Genomic DNA, 21,998 nt, shown 5'->3' on the forward strand with positions numbered 1-21,998 from the left:
ACACAAACATAAGGGTGATGGTCACAATATAGACACTTAGGCTAGCATTACTGACCCTCTATAGTGTTAAATAATATGGTGACTCACTGATACATCTTTAACAATAAAATAAGCAATGAACAATAATCATTGATACAGAGATAATGATTCAGATGCTACCACTACAAGTATACTAATAATCATATCACTCTAATACCACTGCCACCAATTAACCATTAACACTTATAATGATAAATGAACAGAACAGGATCATATGGGTGATTCATAATATGAGATGACGCATGCGCTCATGGCGTCTATTTTCTCTCTCGGGAGTTTTAACACACGTGAATGCCTATGGACAGGAAAAGTCAGTTCTCCGTCTCATTATACTTACTTGTTGGGCATTCACACAGGAACGGTTATAAACAGGGCAGGTAGTCGGAGCGAGAGAGTTCGTCTCGATTTAATCCCCCTGCAGTTCTGCCTCGCTGTGAGTGCGCGCGCCCGTCAGCTGCAGGCTCCGTTCGGCGCGCTCCCGCGCAGATGCAGAGAGCAGAGAGCAGAGACGTCCATCCGATCAGTCTCTGACTTTATTACATATCCACTCAAAATACTGAGTTTAAGACGAAAACTAAAGACATGTTCTCTATCATTTTAGTTTATTTTAGTTAGTTTTGTAAACTCACAATACAGTTTCAGTTAGTTTTCGTTTTTTTGTGAAGCCTCGTTTTTATTTTTATTTCAGTTAACGAAAATGTTTTTTCACCTCTCGTTTTCGTTATTTCGTTAGTTTTCGTTAACTATAATAACCTTGCTCCCATGTCACGTTTCATATAGACACTCTCATCACCAATAGAAGCCAACAGAAGACAATATCTGCCTCTAACTCTGTGAGATTATCAAATCTTTTAAAAATTCCCCTTCAGCATCGGCCCCCTCCTCCCCATCCATCCACATCACACCGTCACCTGAAACTGGCTCTACTCAACACCCGCTCCCTCAACAATAAAAGCCTCATCTTAAATGACTTCATAATCAACTCCAACCTGGACTTCCTCTGTCTCACTGAAACTTGGCATAGACCCTTGGACTATGTCTCATTAAACCAGGCCACACCTGCTGGATTCACCTACATGGACAAACCCCACCCTGAAGGGCGGGGAGGTGGCATTGCTGCTATCTATAGGAAGGTCATCAAATCAACTCCACTTCACATCCCCCCTGTCAGCTCCTTCGAACAAATTGCTTTTAAACTCTCTGGTCCCACTCCACTGGTCACTGCCATTATCTATCGTCCCCCTAAGCCGAACCCATCCTTCCTCTCCGACCTCTCTGATTTCCTAACCCAGCTCTGTGCCATCTCTCCTTCTGTTCTTCTCCTCAGTGATTTTAACATCCATATTGACAACACTGACTGCAAACTTGCCACAGAATTTTTACAACTGTTAAACTGCTTTCATTTTACACAGAACATCAACTTCCCTACTCATAACCGTGGACACACTCTGGATCTGGTCTGCTCCTCTGGTCTCAAAATTGCTCAACTCTCTAACCAAAACCTCCACATCTCGGACCATCTCGCAATCATCATGGATATTGACATCCCCATTCCCATCCCAAGAAACACACGCACTTTATCATTCAGAAATTTTAAGTCCATCTCCACCTTTGCACTCTCAGCCTCTGTCACCTGTAACATATCTGCATCACCTCCCCCGCCTTCTGATAACCCAACCGACCTTGTGAACTACTACAACAGCACCCTCTCCTCCTGTCTTGATCATCTGGCCCCCATCAAAACCAAAACTTTCTCCTTACACACTCTGCTCCCTGGTACACCCCTGAACTTCACCGAATGAAATCCCGCAAGCAACAACTGGAAAGACTTTACAAAAAATCTGGTTTAACAGTCCATCTCCAATTCTACACCGAATTCCTCCTGCAGTACAAAAATGCCCTTAACTCAGCCCGGTCCACCTACTACTCACACATCATACACTCAAGCTCCAAAACCCCCAAAACTCTCTTTTCCACAATCGACAGACTCCTCAGACCCGCCAACAGCACCTCCACGTCCTTTACAGTCGACAAATGCAACTCTTTTCTTTCATTTTTTCAAACAAAAATTGACATAATCTACGGCAAACTGACCACTTCCACCGCCCCCCCCAACCTCCCCACCCAGCCCCCCTCCTCTCATCACTAAGCCTCTGTCACAGTTCTCACTCCTCTCTGAAATACAACTGTCAAAACACCTACCTGGAATAAAAACCTCCACCTGCATCCTTGATCCCATCCCATCCAATCTCATCAAGTCCTGTCTTCCAACCTTTTCCTCACTCATTACTGGAATCATCAATTCATCCCTCAGCTCAGGATCTGTGCCTCCACCACTCAAATTTGCCGTCGTCAACCCCATCCTCAAAAAACCTGGACTTGACCCAAACATTATGTCAAATTTCCGGCCCATTTCAAATCTTCCCTTTCTGTCAAAAATTCTGGAACGTGTTGTCTCTGCACAAATCAAATCCCACCTCAACTCCAATGACCTGTTTGAACCATTTCAATCCGGATTCCGGACCCATCACAACACTGAAACAGCTCTCCTTAAAATCACCAACGACCTCCTCCTATCTGCAGACTCTGGCCATCTCAACATCCTCATCCTTCTGGACCTCACCGCAGCTTTTGACTCCATAAACCACACCATCCTCCTATCCCGCCTGGAATCCCACCTCAATATAACTGGCACCACCCTTTCCTGGTTAAAATCATACCTCTCCGACAGACAACAGTTCATCCATATCAACAACTGCTCCTCCTCCACTGCCCCTCTTTCAAAAGGCGTCCCCCAGGGTTCGGTGCTTGGTCCTCTGCTATTCATTCTCTACATGCTCCCCCTCGGTCACATCATACGCAAACATGGTTTCCATTTTCACAGTTATGCCGATGACGTCCAAATTTACATCTCCACCAAATCCATCACCTCCGCAACCCTCACCACACTCACTGACTGTCTTACCGAAATTAAAACCTGGATGCAAAAAAACTTCCTTCAACTAAACTGTGACAAATCAGATATCATCATCATCGGCCCCAAATCCCTCACCACAACCACCCAAAACTTCTCCCTCACATTTGATAACACCACTCTGACTCCATCAACCCATGTTAGAAACCTCGGTATAATTTTTGACACCAACCTCACCTTTGAAAAATATGTCACTAACATCACCAAAACCGCCTTCTTTCACCTGAAAAACATCGCCCAACTCCGCCCTCTACTCTCCTTCGCTGCAGCTGAAACCCTGATCCATGCTTTCATCACCTACAGAATTGACTACTGTTACAGCATCTTATATGGTTCATCATCCAAAGTCCTCAATAAACTCCAGTACATCCAGGACTCAGCTGCCCGTCTACTCACTCACTCCCGTTCCCGTGATCACATCACCCCTGTCCTCCAAAACCTCCACTGGCTTCCTGTCCCCCAACGCATTCACTTCAAACTCCTCCTCCTGACTTACAAAGCTCTCCATCACCTGGCCCCCTCCTATCTCACTGACCTGCTTCACCCTCACAACCCCTCCCGTGCTCTCCGCTCCTCTGATGAAAACCTCCTCTCCCCACCCTGTAGGACCAAGCACCGAACCTGGGGCGATAGGGCTTACTCCATTGCTGCCCCTGCCCTCTGGAACTCCCTCCCCACACACATACGCAACTCCACTGACCTACAAACATTCAAATCCCACCTCAAAACACACCTCTTCAGAACTGCTTTTAACTGTTAATGTTTTTATTTCCACTGTTTCTAACTTGTTTCTTTTATTGTGTCTTTTATTGTGTGCTATTTGTGAAGTGTCTTTGAGTTCTGTTAAAAGCGCTATATAAATAAAATGTGTTATTATTATTATTATTATTATTATTATTATTATTATTATATCTGCATAAAGAGCAGCTAACAATCTGTTTTAGATCAAACATTTACACTGAGACCCAAATCTGCTTGATGCTGTGTCACTAAAGACAATCAGCGTTTAGATTTCCTGACTTCCTGGAACGCAGCATCAGAAATGATGGATCCCACCTCCATTAAACAAACAAACATTATAAAAGTAGTTTTCTTCTCCTCTTGAGGACAGACCTGACAAAGCTTGACTTTTGACTTTTGACTAATCTGCATCATGATGTTGTTATTTCAGCTAACTTAAGACCCGTTAATCACAAGAACATCAGTTTCTGTTTCAGGTTCATACAGCCTCTGTGGAACATACTGTTTACAGAGAAACTGAGACTCACCACAGAGAAATAATAAAAAATGATGCAGCTGATGGAAAAGGAAGTCTTGGCTTCTCTGAATTACAGAGAAGCTGGCCATCATTCCTCGAGGCATCTATCGTTGTTAGCTGATGAGTTTTGTGTTCTCCTCATTAGGGCCCATATGCATGTCCAGCTATCAGCGATGAAAACGGGTCGTTTGTACAAATGGTGAAAAAAAAATGGATTAGCGGTATGCATGAGCCAGGTTAACGCCCCAACAAAGCAGTACATTTAATGACGGTAGACCCCACCATTACAGGTGCTAATGGCAGGATTACCACACCTGTTAGGCTGTTTAAAGGATGGCGGACATCGTGCTTATGCGTTACAGTTTAAGACGAAATATGCAAAGACAACGGATATTTAGGGATCAAACGAATCCTTTGGAAAAGTATGACGATGTCAAAATATACAGAAAATTTTGATTTAAGAGGCGCAACATGATTCTTATGTAACCAACCAGCAACACTGTGAAGTGAATCCTTCCTAAACAACTCTGTTAACAAGTCCTCATCCTTCAATGGGGGGATAGGTGGTCCTCCACCTGGACCACATTGGTGGTGATGCTTGTTGTGCAAAGCCGCTTTCGTGTTGCTTATTTAATTTTTAAGGTCTTCTACTGTGCGCTCAGAAACACCACATGTATTCACCCGGCTGAAGATCTGAAGCCAAACATTCCTTTTCTCCTTGTTTGTTATCTTTGACGATTAACTTGCTGATAATAGCTGTTTGTTCATTCTATATTCTTCTAATGAAATGTCAATTTTTTCTTCTGCTGAAAAATAGTTTGTTCTTGATCTTCTCTCAGTCACACTGGTACCGCTCGCCATGTTTATTGTTGTTCATGTGTAGTAGGCATGCGCAGTTTTCCAGGAGGTTCCCTGGACATATGAAGTTTTGCACTAGCCTCGCTTTCATGGCGCAAATTAGTTAATTGGTTAATTATTTGAAGTCGTGCATGCGGCTAACTCTACGGCCAAATGGGCCGTTCCATAATGGTACGTTCAGACTAATGGTCCCGTTTGTGTAACGGCTGGACGTGCATATGGGCCCAGGTGTATAAAATATACAGCTAGCACTAGCTTGATTGGTAGTCTGTGGTTTTATCAGTTTGTTAATTTAACCTCATGTGGAAATGCTGACATGTTGACCCACCAGCCCCAGAGCTACAGAGTCACCGTCTCACCTGTATCCACCAGAAACACTCCGTAGTTATTATGGAGGTCGGAGCTGTCTGGACAGTTCTCTATACCTTTGAGGTACACTTCATTGGCTTCAGCAAAGCGTTTCTGTGGGAGAACGTAGATCACATGGAGACAGAGTTAAAGCAGGAACAACATGAGGACAATCGAGGAAATACTTCTCTGACACGGTTTTAGATCTGAAGAGAGAAACTCTGTAATCAAAGGTAACATCAATGAGGAGTAACAACATGCCTGCAGCACGAAAGGTAAATGTGTAACGTGTTTGTGAGTGTGTTAATGTGTACGTGTGTTTCACCTGCTCGGCGTAGAGAGAAGCCAGGCTGGAATAGGCGTCGGCAAAATGTGGGCCGAACCGTATCGAATCCCTCAGTAGAGTCTCAGCCTCCTTCTCCTTTCCCTGGGACCTGAAACACATCATCATCATCATCAACATCATCATCATCATCATCATCATCATCATCATCACGATAACATGATGAATTCTCTGGTTTCAAAATTGCAGCTGTTGCAGAAACACCTGCATTCTTTCTCATGGCCTGAGGGAGGCGACTCCCTCCAGGTTGCTCTCAGTCACAGGACGGGATCAGACCTGAGCCGTGATAACGGACTTCATTCCAGCTTCTATCAATGATGTAATTTTCTGTTAGAGGCAGCAGACCCGGGGACGTCAACCCTGTTCGACCACCAAACAAACAAATGAACAGAAACCCTCTGCAGCTGTCTAAAGTAGGCGTCAGGAGTCGGGGGAATCGACAGCTTTCATTTAGCAGACGTGACAAATGATTCACTTTCGGACCCCGCGGCTTTCGGCTCCAGCGTGAAGGATGTCTCTACGTTTCCTGCTGACTGATCATTTCCATCTGAGCACCAAAGCAACGATTCGACATATCTCTCAATCCTGTTAGTCCACAGCAACACATCAAGGTCCTGCTTCACAAAGCATTAAAGTTTAATAACCCTGGATGCACACGTTTAATCAGACCACAACAGAAACACACACGAGGAAAACAGAGGAGTATCTCTGAGGCACGCTCCGACTAAAGAGTCTTAATATGATGACTGATTTAAACAAAGCTTCATCAAGTTTAGAGAAACGTTTAGTGTAACAGCATCCCTCAAACATGACAAAATTAAAGTCAGTGGGCCTCATTCACCAATAAATACTTAGAAATGTTCTTACTCTGCGTATAAAATAAGTGCGTACGCAAAATCACCGACGGATTTATGACGTGTACCAGACAATTTTGTTCTGACCACCTTGCGTAAGAATAATTCTAAATTGACAGGCGCGTGCCCGCAACCAGCAATCAAAACACTACCACGCCCTAATTCATCTATATAAGGACATCTGTTTGGTCCATCAAGACAAGAGTGCTGAGTTGGAGAAAAACTGAGTTGCTAAAGATGGCCCCAAAAGGAAAAAAACCAAAATAATTTCACCTTGGCAGAAATAGAGGTGATTGTTGCGGAGTCACCATGACAAAAAGAAAATAAAGCCTGGGTTTCAATTCCTGAGGCTGTTACTGCTGTCCCCTGAGATTCGCACCGTGGCTCAGGTTAAGAAAAAAATGTTTGATATTGAAGTGGACAAAAGAGACTAGAAAAACAGAAAAAAGGAAGGAAACTGGAGGAGGACAAGGACCACCTGATCTGACAGCTCAGGGTTAAAGAATGCCTGTGATTATTGGAGACACCGCAGTATCAGGAATAATTTCCCAAAATTAGGGTGCAAGTGATGATATTCAACCGTCGCCTAATGGTAAGTAATTTAATGATTGTTGATATTTGCAATTGGCTGTTTTTGTAATTAATGAGTGCAAATCAATCAGAAACAAACATGCTTCAGCAGTCGGAATCGGCTGATGAGCCGTTCATCACACTCCTCCAACATGTTCTGACGGTCTCTGAAGATGTGCTCTCTTCTTAATGCACGGGGTGCAATGTCTTCAAGCAGGGCTAGATCTGCCATCGTTCACTTTCTTGGACATAAACTGTGATCAATTTTGTTCACTGCATGCCCTTAAATAGGCTCCAACTAATCAACTGGTTTCGGCAACAGATATGCTAATTCATGGCACTGTTGGTGGGAGTGGTTGACAATTTAATTAACATAAAAAATGTGACATTTTAATATGTACATTGTCATATCTTTAATTGAAACATTTTTGGAGGAGATGCACGTCAGGCTTCTGCTTCACAAAAGGGCTACGCAGACCTACGTCGTTGATTCAACGCAGAAGTATAAATCCCGTTTAAGTCTGTGTAGCCGTTTTCTGACACAGAAGCTGACGCAAAAATATAACTACCTGTCGAAACAACAAAACTGCAAGCCATGTGATTGGTCCACTGGATGGCATTGTAATTCCTGCATTCAAAGCACTTCCTGATATTGCTGAACATTTCGTCTCTTTCTCTGTCTCCTCTCTATTCTTCCCTGTAATCATGTCTGTATGATAAACAGCAACATGTATCAGCTGTAGATTAACATAAAAGGCTCTGAATCCCTGTGAAGAAGCAGATAAGGTAGCGGGACAGGAAACAGGCGACCACACTGCCCTCTAGTGTTTCCGTGGAGTACTGCAGAGTGGAGATTTAATGACGCACACGTACGTAGCGCTCACATCCTCGTCGGCCACTGCTGCATAGAAGGAGTGTGTGTTTGATGTCTCTGGTTGTCAACATCAGACTTGTGTTGTTTGGTTCTCATCATTTCTTCTTCTGTTAATTCAAGGCTTTCAAAAAGACCTTCCTTTTTCTGTGTCTTTCTTCTGAAACAACCATCATCAGATTTCACTGCAGAGGCATTACATTAAATTACATCACATTTCTGGAGCTGACTCTTTTATGCAGAGTGGGTAAAAAAAATAGAAATTCAACAATGAGGACACAACCCGAAACTGTGACTCTTTAGAAACACAGAGACAAAGAGAGGGAGTGAGGGGGAAGTCATGCAACAAAAGAAATGTCCAGTTTTCCTCCACTCTGATGCAGAGGGTTGGCTTTTTCTATCATTACTCACACAGAATATCAAACAGATTTGATTTTGATGATCAATTGCATAATGTAATAGTAGCAGAATTTATTCAGTCATTATATAACCCAATTATTTTCACAGTGCATACACTTTCAACAAAGCAACAGTAATGTATTATATTATATATTATATATAAGTGATGACTGAAAAGCAAAAAAGCAAAATGCTTATCTAAGCCTAGCCTACATGTTCTATCTAATTAAGCTAACAGCTTCCAAAGTGTAAAGAAAACAACAACAACAAAACAAAACCAAGTTAATCATGAACACTGAAAGACTTCAAAACTGATTTGCAAACCATTATTTTTTAAAACCAAAAGTGAATCACAAGCTTTTAAATGTTTACTGGCATCCGCAATTTAACCCCAAATTATATTAGATAAAACAATATTGTTTTTCCTATTACCTTCAAATTTTCTTCCTCACTCATTTAGCGGCGCCCCCTATGGATGACCGGCACTCCTAGCATTTGCCTATACTGCTCTTGCCACGGCTGGCCCTGGCTGTGAAATCAAAGCAAGAAACAATGAACAGGCTGACCACTCGATGCTGAGGTCTCAATGGGCTGGATTATGAATGATTATTTTGACTATGACCCGGCTCTCTTCCTGATCTTTCGGCTGTGTGAAAAGCTTGATTCTGATTGGTCAAAACCCCTTGACGATGGTTATCAACTTTCACTAACATGAGCAACACCAGAGACAAACTGATCACACGTCATGTCAAATCAATCCACGGAAAAGAGTTCCGACACATTTAGCTTCTGCTTGTTGACACCATAGACCGTAAGGTGAGGTAAAACCATTAGCTTACGTTAGCATCACAACAATGTGGTTAGCTTCGGTTAGCATGCTAAATTGGCAGACTACAGACATTTTCATATTGGATCCTGTCCAGCAATATGATCAAGGAGCGGAGCAGGTGAGAGAAACTTTAGGTTAGCGATCTCTACAAAGAAACTTAAACCATGAGCGGTGGGGATGATAGCAGCAGGGTTCAAAGTTGTGACATTTATTTATTTTTAAAGGTGTGTGAACCGCAGAGCTCAGAGAAGAAGGAGAGCTAAATAAGGACAGTTTCATGTTAAATCCACTGCAGAGAAATAATCTTTAATCCATTTTTTTAACAATGTGTTTTTACTTTAAGCTAGTAGCCGGGCAATAAGAGGGATAATGTATGGTTAGCAGGTAGTTATGGGAAATAGAATCTCTTCAGGTGAGACAAGACCCGAACAGTGACTGTTTCTTTACCAACACTGTGTGCAGAAACAAAAATCTCAAAATGAACCATTTTTAGTGGCCAGGAGTTCCGTTTTTGTAGTCGAGTATTAAAACAGGTATGAATAGCAACAGATTTTTACTGCTAGCATATCAAAGTTCTTAATTTCAGTATCTTAACACCTCACCTCAGGGTTATAAGCAGTAGGAAAACTCTCCACCTTCACAGTAAAGACTACAGGCACCATGGAAATACGAAGAGAGCAACCTAATGAAGCAAAATGTAACAAACTCTGCAAGAACAGCATTCATTCAAAGCAAATCAAATGTTAACCAACACAGCAGACAGAGCACAGTGGAGCAGCGTAAAGTAAATACACTCAGTCTGATTCTGCACAGCCAGACTGCACAGAAGGCATGATTTGATTTGTCACACAAAGATTTATATCAAGGCAGACAACCCTGGAGATTCACTGAGAATAATCAGTGTCCTGATATAACTGGGAGGAAAAAATACACACGCTTGTTGTTGGGTTCTTTTTAATCGCTGCAACAGTAAATGAGGTGAGAAATCAGGTGTGAAGCTCTGAAAGGATGTTTTTCCTTCAGATGTCTTCAGTGAGGACTTTTCTGTCACAACAGTTTCTCATAGTTAGACTTTTTAAAATGGTGCAAAGCAAGGACATACAAAGTGTTGGTGCACTGCCTCGCTTTATGCTAACATATCTATCGAGTCCCTCAAAGCCTGAACAAGCAGTTACAGTAATGACACTACACTGCCACACCAGTAGAGGGCAATAAAACAAAGACGAAGGCCATACAACAAGGAGACAGACAGCTGGCATCGTCATGTGCAGAACCAAAGTTAGCTTGTTAGCATTTAGGAGATTACTCTTGTGCTGTTTGTGAATCAACACTTGGACGGAGACGAGCTCTCGAGACAAAGAGGATTCAAAACGTCTGAAACACTCTAAAGCAAGAAGACAGATTTTATAGCCATGTCAGAGATGGACCGATGTTCCAGTTTAAAGAGCAACCCTGTTAACTTGAGACAGCTGGATGTATCCTTCACAAACGTCTTTAAATGATCATTAAATATCTGATGAGGATATTTGGAATTTGGAATTAAAACTAAACTAGGATGCATTCCCGAGGACTCCTTCTGTTGTAAACTACACAAACACTGACACGTTCAGCTGAAGGTCTCCAGTTTATAGGGTCACTCTTCAGACCGTAACACCGGGAGCTGACAGAGACGCATTCAAACTATCAGGCTCAGAGAAGACCAATGTTCAGGATTTATTAAACCAAGTGAATCACAGGTGTGTGTGATGTTATTGTGGATGGAGGGTGAAATAAAAACACTGCGGGTATGTACAGCCTTGCAGGCCACACCCCCAAAAGTTTCATGAACTTTTGTGGAAGGGGCCTGCAATGCTGAACGTTTCTGATTGGTGAAGTACTACCCTCCTGAACAGGGACTATTCAGGGGGAGATTTACTACCCAGGAACTAAATTTGGACTCTGGTTCCTGTGGTTGAAACTTAGTTCCTTAAAAAGTTGTGTGTGTGTGTCTTACTTGAGGAGGTTTCCCAGGTTAAACAGAGCTCGGTTGTGCTGAGGGTTGGTTTCCAGAGCTTTCCTGTAGTAGCGCTCTGCCTCCTCAGGGCTACGGGTCAGAGTGCCGAGGTTGTTCATGGCGCTGGCGTGACGGGGGTACAACCTGAGAGGAGGAGGGAATAAGAAGACGTGAATCAGAATCAGAGGAAATGACACCAGCGATGGATTACTCTTATAATAAAACAAGATAATTAAAACATTAACGGCACCAACTCTAAACTCAAGGAAGTTACACGCACGGCGATGTGAGGCGTGAGGGTTTTATTTCCTCTCCATACATCACTGTTCTGATTTGCATGATCTACATGAAACTTTCGGCCTCAGTAGAAACACAGACTCCAACGGGCCACAGGAGCCACTTAGCTCCTGGTTCCTTTATCGACTCATCCTGTAACTGTAGATTTGATTTGTCGACATGCCGATCTTCCGTCACAACATCTTCTGACGCTATAACAGCTCCCAGGGAAATACACCAGAACATGATCCTGATTGGACTAAGTGCCGTGTCACAGTGATAAGGATTATCTTCAGAGCAAATGGAGCAGATAAATTAGCAGTGAGTGTGAAGCTGCAGCCAGCAGCCTCTCTGCTGACTTTAACTGCAGCTCTCCATCACCGCTACAAAAGAGCGCCACGAAATTGGAATACAGTTTAATAGTTAGAGGCATTGATGGTGGCACGAGACCGACGAGCCGTCTCGAGGCGTGGTGAGATTCGACACTGCGGCAATGGGTAACTTTGTTTTCTTTAATTTACTCATCCTTGTTTCTTCTTCCACTCATCTATCCATACCTCATAACTGTGAAGAGCCGGTCAGACCACGCATACATACACACTGAAATCTTAAAACTGGAACAAACAGAACAAATAAAAAACTAACTTGGAGAATGTAACTTTGGGAATTAAAAACTTTGGGAATTTAAAGTGTGAAGGATTCAAAGGGATCTCTGTCCCTCATCGTGCCTTCCTTAGGGTGAAGACGGAGCAGAGAAGAAAGAGGAGGATGGCTGATTAAAGTGAGAGTGAGTGGTCTGCTGGGTTTGGGTTATTATGAGCTGGATGTGGTTTGGAGCTGGATGAAAGCTGCTCAAGCTCTCTGCTTGGGGTTTTGCAGGATGGATTAGCAGTGAGCTGTGGAGCTCCCACAAACTGGCAGTCGAGCACTGAGCGGCTTCAGGAGGACGAGGAGGGAAGAGGAGGGAGCGAGGAAGGCTGCAAACAAAGAGGAGGAAGGAGGGAGAAGAGTGAAGAGATGGAGATGAAGGTGCTAAATGCATCTATAAGATTCAGACTCAGGTTGTTTTGTGTCTGAAAACAATACAGAGAAAATCCCTGCAGAGAGAGAGACTTTAAAGACCTGATCGTTCAGGCTGCGTCTCTGATCTGGCAGTTTGGAGCCCTCCAGATCAGATACACAAGACTTCTATTTTTGCCGGATGCCGGAGCATGACGCATCAATCTCTACAGAGCAGATGGAGCGGGACAGAAAGTCAGGTACCAAAACAAAATGAAAACATCCGGTTAATTTTAAGAATAAAACACTATTTTTATCACCAGATCGTATTTCACTTAACTACAACAACAAACCATCATGATGAGCGGAGCCAGGCCTGGAGTCAACAGGTCAGAGGTTTCTTTTTGCAAGCTCAACAGAAAGTTAGGTTAAGTCAGCATTTCCAATATGGCGACCGCAAACAAACAGCTTCAAACTCTTCTTCAGAAACAAAAAGGGGACGTCACAGAGACCACATCCATGTTTGATTCTCTGTCTTCTCTGTTATCTTCATATTTCCTGTCACACCCCCTGCCAGATTACTGTTATTGAAATATGTTTGGGGTTTTGATCCCAAAGTGACGACCATCAAGAATCCATCATTACACCGTCACAGATGAACATCCTTGTATTAGAGATGAAGTCGTCTGAGGAAGGCGGAGAGCGACAAGGTTGTGACAGGAGCAAAGAACGGACATTACTGAGTGTAACACACACAAGGACAAGCATCCTGAGGTGTGTGTGAGCTGAAGTCTGTACATCGGACACCGTGTAATCAATCAGGAGGAATATTAACGAGCAGGTTTAATCACAGGAAACACGAAAGTTTGCCCTTTACTCTAAAAATCAAGACTCTGAAGCAGTCGAAGGTTTAATCCCCAACGGAGCCGCCCGCTATAAATACACAGCACTCTCTAAAAACAGTGAGGGATAGTGCGGGGGGGATAAAAGCCAGCAAATGGAGCGTGCCGTCTTAAAGGTCACAGGAAAAAAATAAAGCCTGATGGTACACGCAGTGACCTTGAGTTTCTGGAGATCCATTATGTTCTGAAAGTATGTCATCTACTTTTACATCACCGTCATTGTTTGTCGTTGGTGGAAAAAAGCTCTATCTGGATTTCAAAAACAGCTTAGCTTCAACTGATGACGTTTTATTTTGAAAATCCACGCATGCATGGTTTCATTTTCCTGATTTAATGTCTTATTTTCTGAATACAGGACTATTTTTAGCTGCGGATTAATCCATGTTTGATGCTCTGGGGAGGATGTGGAGCAGCCGGGTGTGTTTTTAATAGTTTTTGGATTGAGCGAGTAGCTGGATAAAACATGAGTGGATGTTGATGCTCTGCTCAAGGAAAGACTCGAGTTCATACGCCTCAAAGAGGATCTAAACCGGAAGAAGTAAATCCAAAGATCCAGTCTCATGTGGAAGTTAAATCATGTTTCCTCTCTTTAACATCGCCTTCGTTTCATTAGCTTGCTAATGTAAGCTTAGCTGAAGCTCTTAGATTATGAAGCCAATGCTGAAGTGTTCCAAAACTGCAGTTCCTCAAGCATCCACTAGAGACTGGCTGCAGAAACACAGGAAACCACATTCACACCCATTCAAAGAGCCGATCTTTACAGCAGAATAGACATGTTTACAGCTTGGTTAAAAAAAAAGTTTAGTTCCGCCTCTTTACCTCACACTAGCTCAACAGAAAATAGTTTGAGTTCAGCATTTCCAACATGGCTGCAGAGCTGCATCAGTATAGTCTGACCTGAGGGCGGTGGTGTAGTGGTGGATGGCCTCCTCGTGCCGCCCGCTGTCCTTCAGGAAGTTGGCGTAGTTATAGTGGACTTTGGCATTGTGAGGCAGAGTCTGGATACCAGAGCTGCAACAAGAAGGGAGAGGAGGAGGAGGAAGCATGGAGTTAGAAAACATGAGATGCACAAACATGACTCAGATTTGACTGGGTCATTTCCTCAAAGTCCCCTTTTGATGTTTCTTTACCTGAGGAACACACTGACTGCACTTTGCAAATAAAACGGACACTTTTTTTATTTTCAGGATGAATCTTCAGGACGAAATGGCGCTTCTTACACATCCACACTCACTGGCTTTGTTTGCTCACCGAAAAAGGGCCTCCCTGGAGAGCCAGACGTGGTTCTGCTGGACGGTTTTCCAGGAGAAGAGGAGGAGCAGCAGCAGCGTGGAGACGCTGAGGACCGTGGTGCCCCAACGACCCACCACCGAACACAGCCGGCCCAGACCGTGAGCCACCAGGACGCAGTAACCCATACTGAAGGAGGAGAGAGGAAGAGGAAGTGTTATCCTTGAGCTTTCTGTCTTTCTGTCATCACTCAGCACATGCCTCTTCAATCCTGTGAGACAGAAAACAGTCCCCCCCTGTGGAGCCTTTCTCCCAAATCACTTCAGCTCCCCTGGGTGCTCGCATATTTTTACCAAGGATGGATTGCTGTGGCTTCACATAAAAACACCACATCTCAACCACACATCCCAAAACCCTCTGACCTGGATCACGTTTTATGGTGTGTGTGTGTGCTTTTTTACATTCCTTCCACACTACTGCACAGAGGAGGAACGAAGAGACGCTCTCAGACGGAGGAGAGTGATGGAGGGATCTGTGAGCTGTTTAAAGTGTGGAGGAAAATGTTGAACAGAGATAGAGGAGAGACTGAGCAGCACTGCAATGTGTATCAACACATCATATAAAGTAAGAGCAACTGCAGGTCTGATGGTGCAGAGTACTTCCAGGGATGAGGGGACGTTTGATTCGTTCTTATTTTTGCACCCCAACATTTTTCCTAACATGTGCATGTAAAGGAAGGAATGCGCCTGCTGCTAAATGCACAGTGTAATATAACACATTAACAATAAAACAGGATGTCTGGACATGCAAACCCTATATTTTAAACTCACTGGCATCAAACTAATGTGCTACAATTAAAAAAAAAACTCTCAGTCTAAATATTTAAAATATTGTCTTTGTGATATTATGGATAAAATATGAAGTTTTAGTTGCAAAATGTTCAAACTGATAATAAAAAAGGCCTCAGCTGTGCTCCGGTTTGATGAAACATATTAATACTGCAGGTTGTGCACTGGTTTGATAATAATTTGGTGAAACGGATGCATGCTGTATTCTCCGTTCTTTATTTAGTGGCTGCTGTGAATGAATGCAAAATCATAAAAGTTGCATCTTTATAGAAATCTATCATGAGTTTTTGTTCCTCTTATTTTAGTCCACCGCAGATCACATCAGGAGATCATCACACAGAAAGAAGCCACCAAATCAAATACACAGCATGATGCCTCATCCTTTTCAGGTGGAAGCACACACTCCCGCCTTCACACAACAGCTGGCTCGGGGAGATTCAAAGTCATATTAACCTCGAGAAGATCCAATTCTCACTTTGCTGGGTCAACCCGGTCACTTGATAAGACTTAGAGGCCCTTCAACAAATATTTAAATAATATTATTTTACATTCAACCAGATGAGGTTTAGTTGCCCCCTCCTTCTCTCTCTTTCTCCATTCTCCCCCCTTTCCTTAATCCATACTTAATGGTTATTTTTTGTTATTTTTGTATTTTTAATTTTATAATTTTCTTTTTACTTACTTTATTTTATTTTTTCCCTTTTTTATTTTTATTTTGTTCTTTCTTTATTCATTTTCCTTTTTTCATTGTATCTTAATTTAAAATGTATTTATTTATTTATTAATGTGTTCCCTTTTTTAAATGTATTTTCCAATTATTATATTTTATTTAATAACTTTAATTTTCCATTTTTTATTTAAAATTCTTATTTCCTTTTTTATTTTACTTTTTTTATTTTCATTTATTATTTTTAATTCATTATTTTAGTTTTGATAATTTATTATTTTTCTATTTACTATTTATTCATAATTGATATTAATGTTATTTATTACCAATAGTTGTTTTTTTATTTGTACAAATTGTGAGAGGGGCTTGGGGTTATGATAACCCTGTCAGAGATGTAACAACAGGATCTTAAAGAACAAAAGTAAAGGTTGAAATCTTGAGGGACTGATGGAGCTCAACAAAATCAGTGAGTCTGTCAGTAACTTATCTTTCAGTTAATGTTCGTGAAGGTAGGACTCAGAAACTCTCTCATGCAGGGGTGAAAACATTGAGAAACAGTGTTTTGGAATCAATGTGAAACTTCAGCACTCAGATTTTAAGAGTCAGAAATAAAATCTGAGCTGAAATAAAGAAGAGGAGCAGAGAAACACAGAGTTTAAGCTTTGAAAAGAGCAGCGAGTTCTGCCCTTCAGCCGTCTTTTTATTCTCCTTTCCTCTCTTTCACACCGTCCGTCCCATCACTTTCACTCCTTTATTGACAGGAAGACATTAACCGGCTTAGACACCTCCATCCCTCCCTCTGTTCTGCACTGTGAGTGTGTTTCCCGCTGTGTGTGTCAGAGTGTGTGTGTGCAGCCATCAGTCTCTCTGTCACTCATTGTTCCTGATTCGGTGGAGACAAATCTTTCACCTGCTGAAGTCCGGGACAGAGATCCTGATTCAAACGGAAAGACGGGGTTAATTATTAGTTGTGATAACTCCCAGGATGAACTTGTCGTCTAAAGTCACTAAACAGCTGCAAGAAAACGAGAGCAGAGAACGAGTACAAACTGAGCATCACAGAGCACCAAGCCTCTTACTCTGTTTACAGTAACTGGGATGTATCAGCACTGACATGACGGATTGTGTATGGTGTGTGTGTGGAGCATGTGCTTGTAAATTCAGCAGTGTAACCAGACCCAACATAGCAGAACATGAGATTATCCTTCCCTAATTCTCATGAAAAAAACATCCCAATCAGCTTGTAGACAAATGCCCCCTGACGCACACAAACACATGCACACGCTCACACATGAAGGCACAAGCGCGTTCACATACAAGAGAACAAAAACGTTCCTCTCTTTTTTCTGAAACATCGGATCAAGTCTGAGTGTACATGTCCAAATCAGAGAGCTGCTGTACAACCATGAACAAGGTACCACTAATCAGGTGTCAGCAGGAAAAACATTCCTTATGGAGAGCAACAGCAGGGGGAAAATGACATCCAGCGCTCCCATGGTTGTTAATGTGAGGAGGAGCCGCCAGAAGCTGCCAGGTGTTGCTGCTGCTGCTGCTGCTGCTTTCCTCTCCAGTTATTCTGAAGGTTTTTAGAAACTTTCTCAGAGAAGACGGAGCTACCACTCCATCATGCATGTGAGCATTTCACTCAGAGAAGTCAAAATATTCACAATAATTTCTATTCATCCATCAGAGCTTCAGCAGAGCGGGAGAGAGTCTGAATGTACGAGTAGAATCAGAACATTTCAAGAGAATCTTTCCCTGAGTTTATATTTTATTAGTAAAAGCTGACGGCTTCAGAGCAAAAACAACATGCAGTAATATCAATGAGCATCAAACTGTGCAATAGAGGAATGAGCAAAATGTTAATTTACAATATTAATGAGTGCAAAATGCTCACAAGACAATCTTTATTTTTTTGTTTTATACAGAGTCTCCTTTAATAATTTAGAAAGTGTGTTTATTTTTTATTTGTCTGAATTTTTAGGAATATAATTAATTAATTAATTAATTAATTCTCTTCTGACTTCTTCTGTTTAATTTATTAAATCTGCTCTAAGAGCAACACACAAATTCAAGTACACCTATGATAATGGCAACAAACACTTATATACATGTATGGAGAGCAAAAGCAGGAGGAACACACAGCGTAGTGACACCCAGCTCCCATGGTTGTTAATGTGAGGAGGATTTCTTTCTCTCTATAAACAGATATCTGCATGAAGAGCAGCTAACAATCTGTTCTAGATCAAACATTTACACTGAGACACAAATCTGCTTGATGCTGTGTCACTACAGATTCTGATTCAGAAACATGTTGAATCTGGATCTCAGGGTCTGGATTTTAGTCTGAGGAGGGTTCTGGTCTTTGTCTGTAGTCTGAGTAGTATCCACCAATCAGGCGTCAGCAGGAAAAACAGTCTGTATGGAGAGCAACAGCAGGTGTTCTAGAATTCTGAGATTAAAGACAGAATTTGACTGGGTTTGGATATTCAGAGTACTCCTCATGCAAACACCCTGGTGTCTGCATGTGGCGCTGAGAGAAACACGGTTGAGTGTCTGCAGAGAGTTAAACGTGCAGCAGGTTCAGAGCGCTGAGGGAGATCAACCCGAGGGAGTTCTGTGAGCTGAAGTCCCCTCCCTCACAGCCTGAATCTAAAACCCTGCAAGTCTAATCAAGGTTGTGATTCATGGGTAACATTTACACACTTCATGCACCGGAAACCTCAAAAGATAAACCCCTCATGGTACCAGAGAGAAAACATCTATTCAGTCTCTGGAGGAGGACTGGAGGACTGGAGAGGGGGAGGGAAACAGAGAGACACAGAGGAGGGCTGAAAGGAGAAATAGAGGGGGTTAAACGAAAAGGAGGAAGAAAGATTTGAAGTGAAGGACGGAGGGGTGGAGTTAATGAGGACGAGAGAGAGCGGAGAGGGGACTGAGGACATGATGGACGGATGAAGTGAGAGGAGGACAGAGAGAAGAGACTCTCCATGAGAGAGGAGAGGCTCTTGACTGGAGAGGGAAACGCAGCAGAGAGAGAGAGAGAGACTGCTTAGAGAGAGCGTGTGAGGACACACACACACACACACACACACACACACACACACACACGCACACACACACACACACACTGAAGAACAGCCACAGAGCTCTGGTTCCAGATGATTTCAAAATGTTAATATCATTAGTGATTGAGACATCGTGTCCAACTGAGCCAGGAAGATGATCAAACAGAGCTGTCATGCAAATTATAATACATTTTTAAAAATTAATCAACCACACACACACACACACACACACACACACACACACACACACACACACACACACACACACACACTAATAAATGATTAATGACTCAGTAATGAGAAACAAAGCATGCAACAACAGCATTGTTCTAAAAATAGAAATAAACACAGGGTCCTCCGGTTGAAACGCACGTAGTTCCGGGGTAAAGTTCTTCGGGTTGAAAAACGCCTTATGTGGTTTCTGGTGTTTCTGCAGCGAACCTCTAGTGGACACTCGTAGAACTGCAGTTTTAAGCACTTCAGCATTGGCTTCATATTTTAAGACTTGAGGTTGCAGCTTGCACTGCACACGTATTTCCAGTGACTGGCACTAATGTTTTCTTCTTCTTTTGCTATTTAATCAGTTAGCAAACAGCTTTGAGATGCTCTGTAGCCACCGTCTGGCAGAAATATGTATTACAACCAGCTACCGGTGAAAACGATTAAAAACTGTACTTTCAAAATAAGATAATATTGACAATAACTCTTCGATCGACTCACCTGGGCATGTAGAGAACCCTCTCAGCCACGACGAAGCCGACCCTGAAGAACAGGTTGCTGGCGGGGATGAAGGGAAACACCAGGAACAGCAAACCCACGAGCACCTCCCTGCTCTCCTGTCTCTGCAGAGAGAGACGAAGAGACGTGAGTCACAACAAATCTGATGTTTCATTTTCAAGCGGCTCTAAATATAACAGCATTCAGTCTCTGCCAGCACACACACTGTCAACAATAACACCCACACACACATACACACGTTCAGCAGCCGTAACCAATCTGTCTTAAATATTAACAATCATCTACTCGACAGAGAAGCAATTAAGAAGATCACATTATCAAATTACAGCTAATTCCTCTTTCTGTATCTGAGAGCATTCATATTTCATCACGCTCTGAGCCTCCCGCGTTATCCCATCACGCCTCTGTTTGTTTGAGCACACAGGCCTCTAATTGGCCGAGGCAGTGGCGGCGGCCCCTCGCTGGGTTCAGCGGATCGACTCATTAGCAGAAATATGAGAGAAAAGAGAGGAGAGAGCTGATTAGAGACGCTCCAATCAGAGGCGGCTGCTGCTGACTGTGAGAGCATCGGAGACAAACAGATATTAAAGATGATAAACGATTAACAAGGTTTGTTTGGAAGTCTTTATTTTGTAAGAAACTTGTCAGGTAGATGTTTGAGAGAAAATAAAATGAAAATCAATTCTGTTTTCTAATTAAAGACAATATCAAGAGGTCCTTCTTTCACTACTTTCACAAAATCTGTCTTTGATGAGTAGAAATCAAAATGCCAAAGTGTTTCCATCACGATGCCTCGTCTGAAAATCTACATTTCAAGCAAATAAAGTTTACACTGCAGAAGAACATTCATCATAAGCACGTTTTTAATGGAGCAGGACTCTCTGAGCGGCTGATGCAGTTCTGAATGGTTGACTCGGCAGGGTGCTGACATAACTTCATAGACATGAGGAGCATTAACAAACAGAGATGCACAGCAGAATGAGACTCACACACACATACACACTGCAGCGCACTGTTTATGCTTGTAGATGTGATGTTTGCATTCATAAAAGAGACAAATGGAGAAATCTTAAAAGATGAGGTGGAATAAAAACTGCTGCTTCACTTGATGCATGTCAGGAAGTTTGAACTGGGTGGTATTGATACTGATGACAAACTCTGGACATTTATCAACAATGCACGGTATTTAAAACCTTTGACATTTTGGTTTCATTGCACAGTTTTGTCGTTCGTGTAGACTGGTTGTGCTGAATTTGGTTGTCGGGGTTGCTGCTGCAGAATTTATCAGCCTTGTTGAGTCGTTTGTGTTGTGCCTTTGAATGATATTAAATTATAGTGTGTTGAGGGTAACCCCATTAATCCTAAAACAAACAGCTTACACATTTATCAGCACTATCTTTGCCACCAAACCCCAGATAGGAAAAGTCTGAGACACCGTGTGCTGATATTTTAATCAAACATCGAACAGCACATTTTCTTCTACAAGGAGGAAATAATCCAATCATAGATGTTGTCTTCATGTGGGAGTTTTATTCTGACAGCTCATAACAACCGTCTGAGGACTTTTAACAAGCTCATTTTAATTTCTACGGCAAATTATTCTGCAGACGTCTCTGACTGCTCCCAGCTGGACCATCCAGGGACAGAAAAATTGAGACCTTGCGCCACAGAGAAGAGGGAAGCCAGAACCCCAGATGGCTTGGCATTGCACACACACACACACACAATCTCACACACACACACACACACACACACACACACACACAATCTCACACACACACACACACACACACACACACACACACACACACACACACACACACACACACACACACACACACACACACACACACACACACACACTTTTAAAACTGACCACTGGCTCTGAAACATCCACACACAGGCTGAAACATGCTGACAACGGCTACACAGAA

The 21,998-nt window shown here is 42.5% G+C and overlaps 1 protein-coding gene across 1 annotated transcript in view; it reads right to left on the reverse strand.

Moving 5' to 3' along the window:
• The window catches only part of tmtc1 (transmembrane O-mannosyltransferase targeting cadherins 1), a 113,785-nt gene that overhangs the window by 12,943 nt on the left and 78,844 nt on the right, over window positions 1-21,998 (reverse strand). The window contains exons 8-13 of the mRNA XM_034673877.1: window positions 20,047-20,168; window positions 14,765-14,932; window positions 14,411-14,524; window positions 11,337-11,480; window positions 5,803-5,911; window positions 5,489-5,591 (exon numbers count right to left, since the gene is read on the reverse strand). Of these exons, the coding sequence (XP_034529768.1) occupies window positions 5,489-5,591; window positions 5,803-5,911; window positions 11,337-11,480; window positions 14,411-14,524; window positions 14,765-14,932; window positions 20,047-20,168 (760 nt within the window). The remainder of the gene's footprint in view (window positions 1-5,488; window positions 5,592-5,802; window positions 5,912-11,336; window positions 11,481-14,410; window positions 14,525-14,764; window positions 14,933-20,046; window positions 20,169-21,998) is intronic.

The sequence above is a fragment of the Notolabrus celidotus genome, chromosome 21, assembly GCF_009762535.1.
Source record: "Notolabrus celidotus isolate fNotCel1 chromosome 21, fNotCel1.pri, whole genome shotgun sequence".
Taxonomy (NCBI): Eukaryota; Metazoa; Chordata; class Actinopteri; order Labriformes; family Labridae; genus Notolabrus; species Notolabrus celidotus.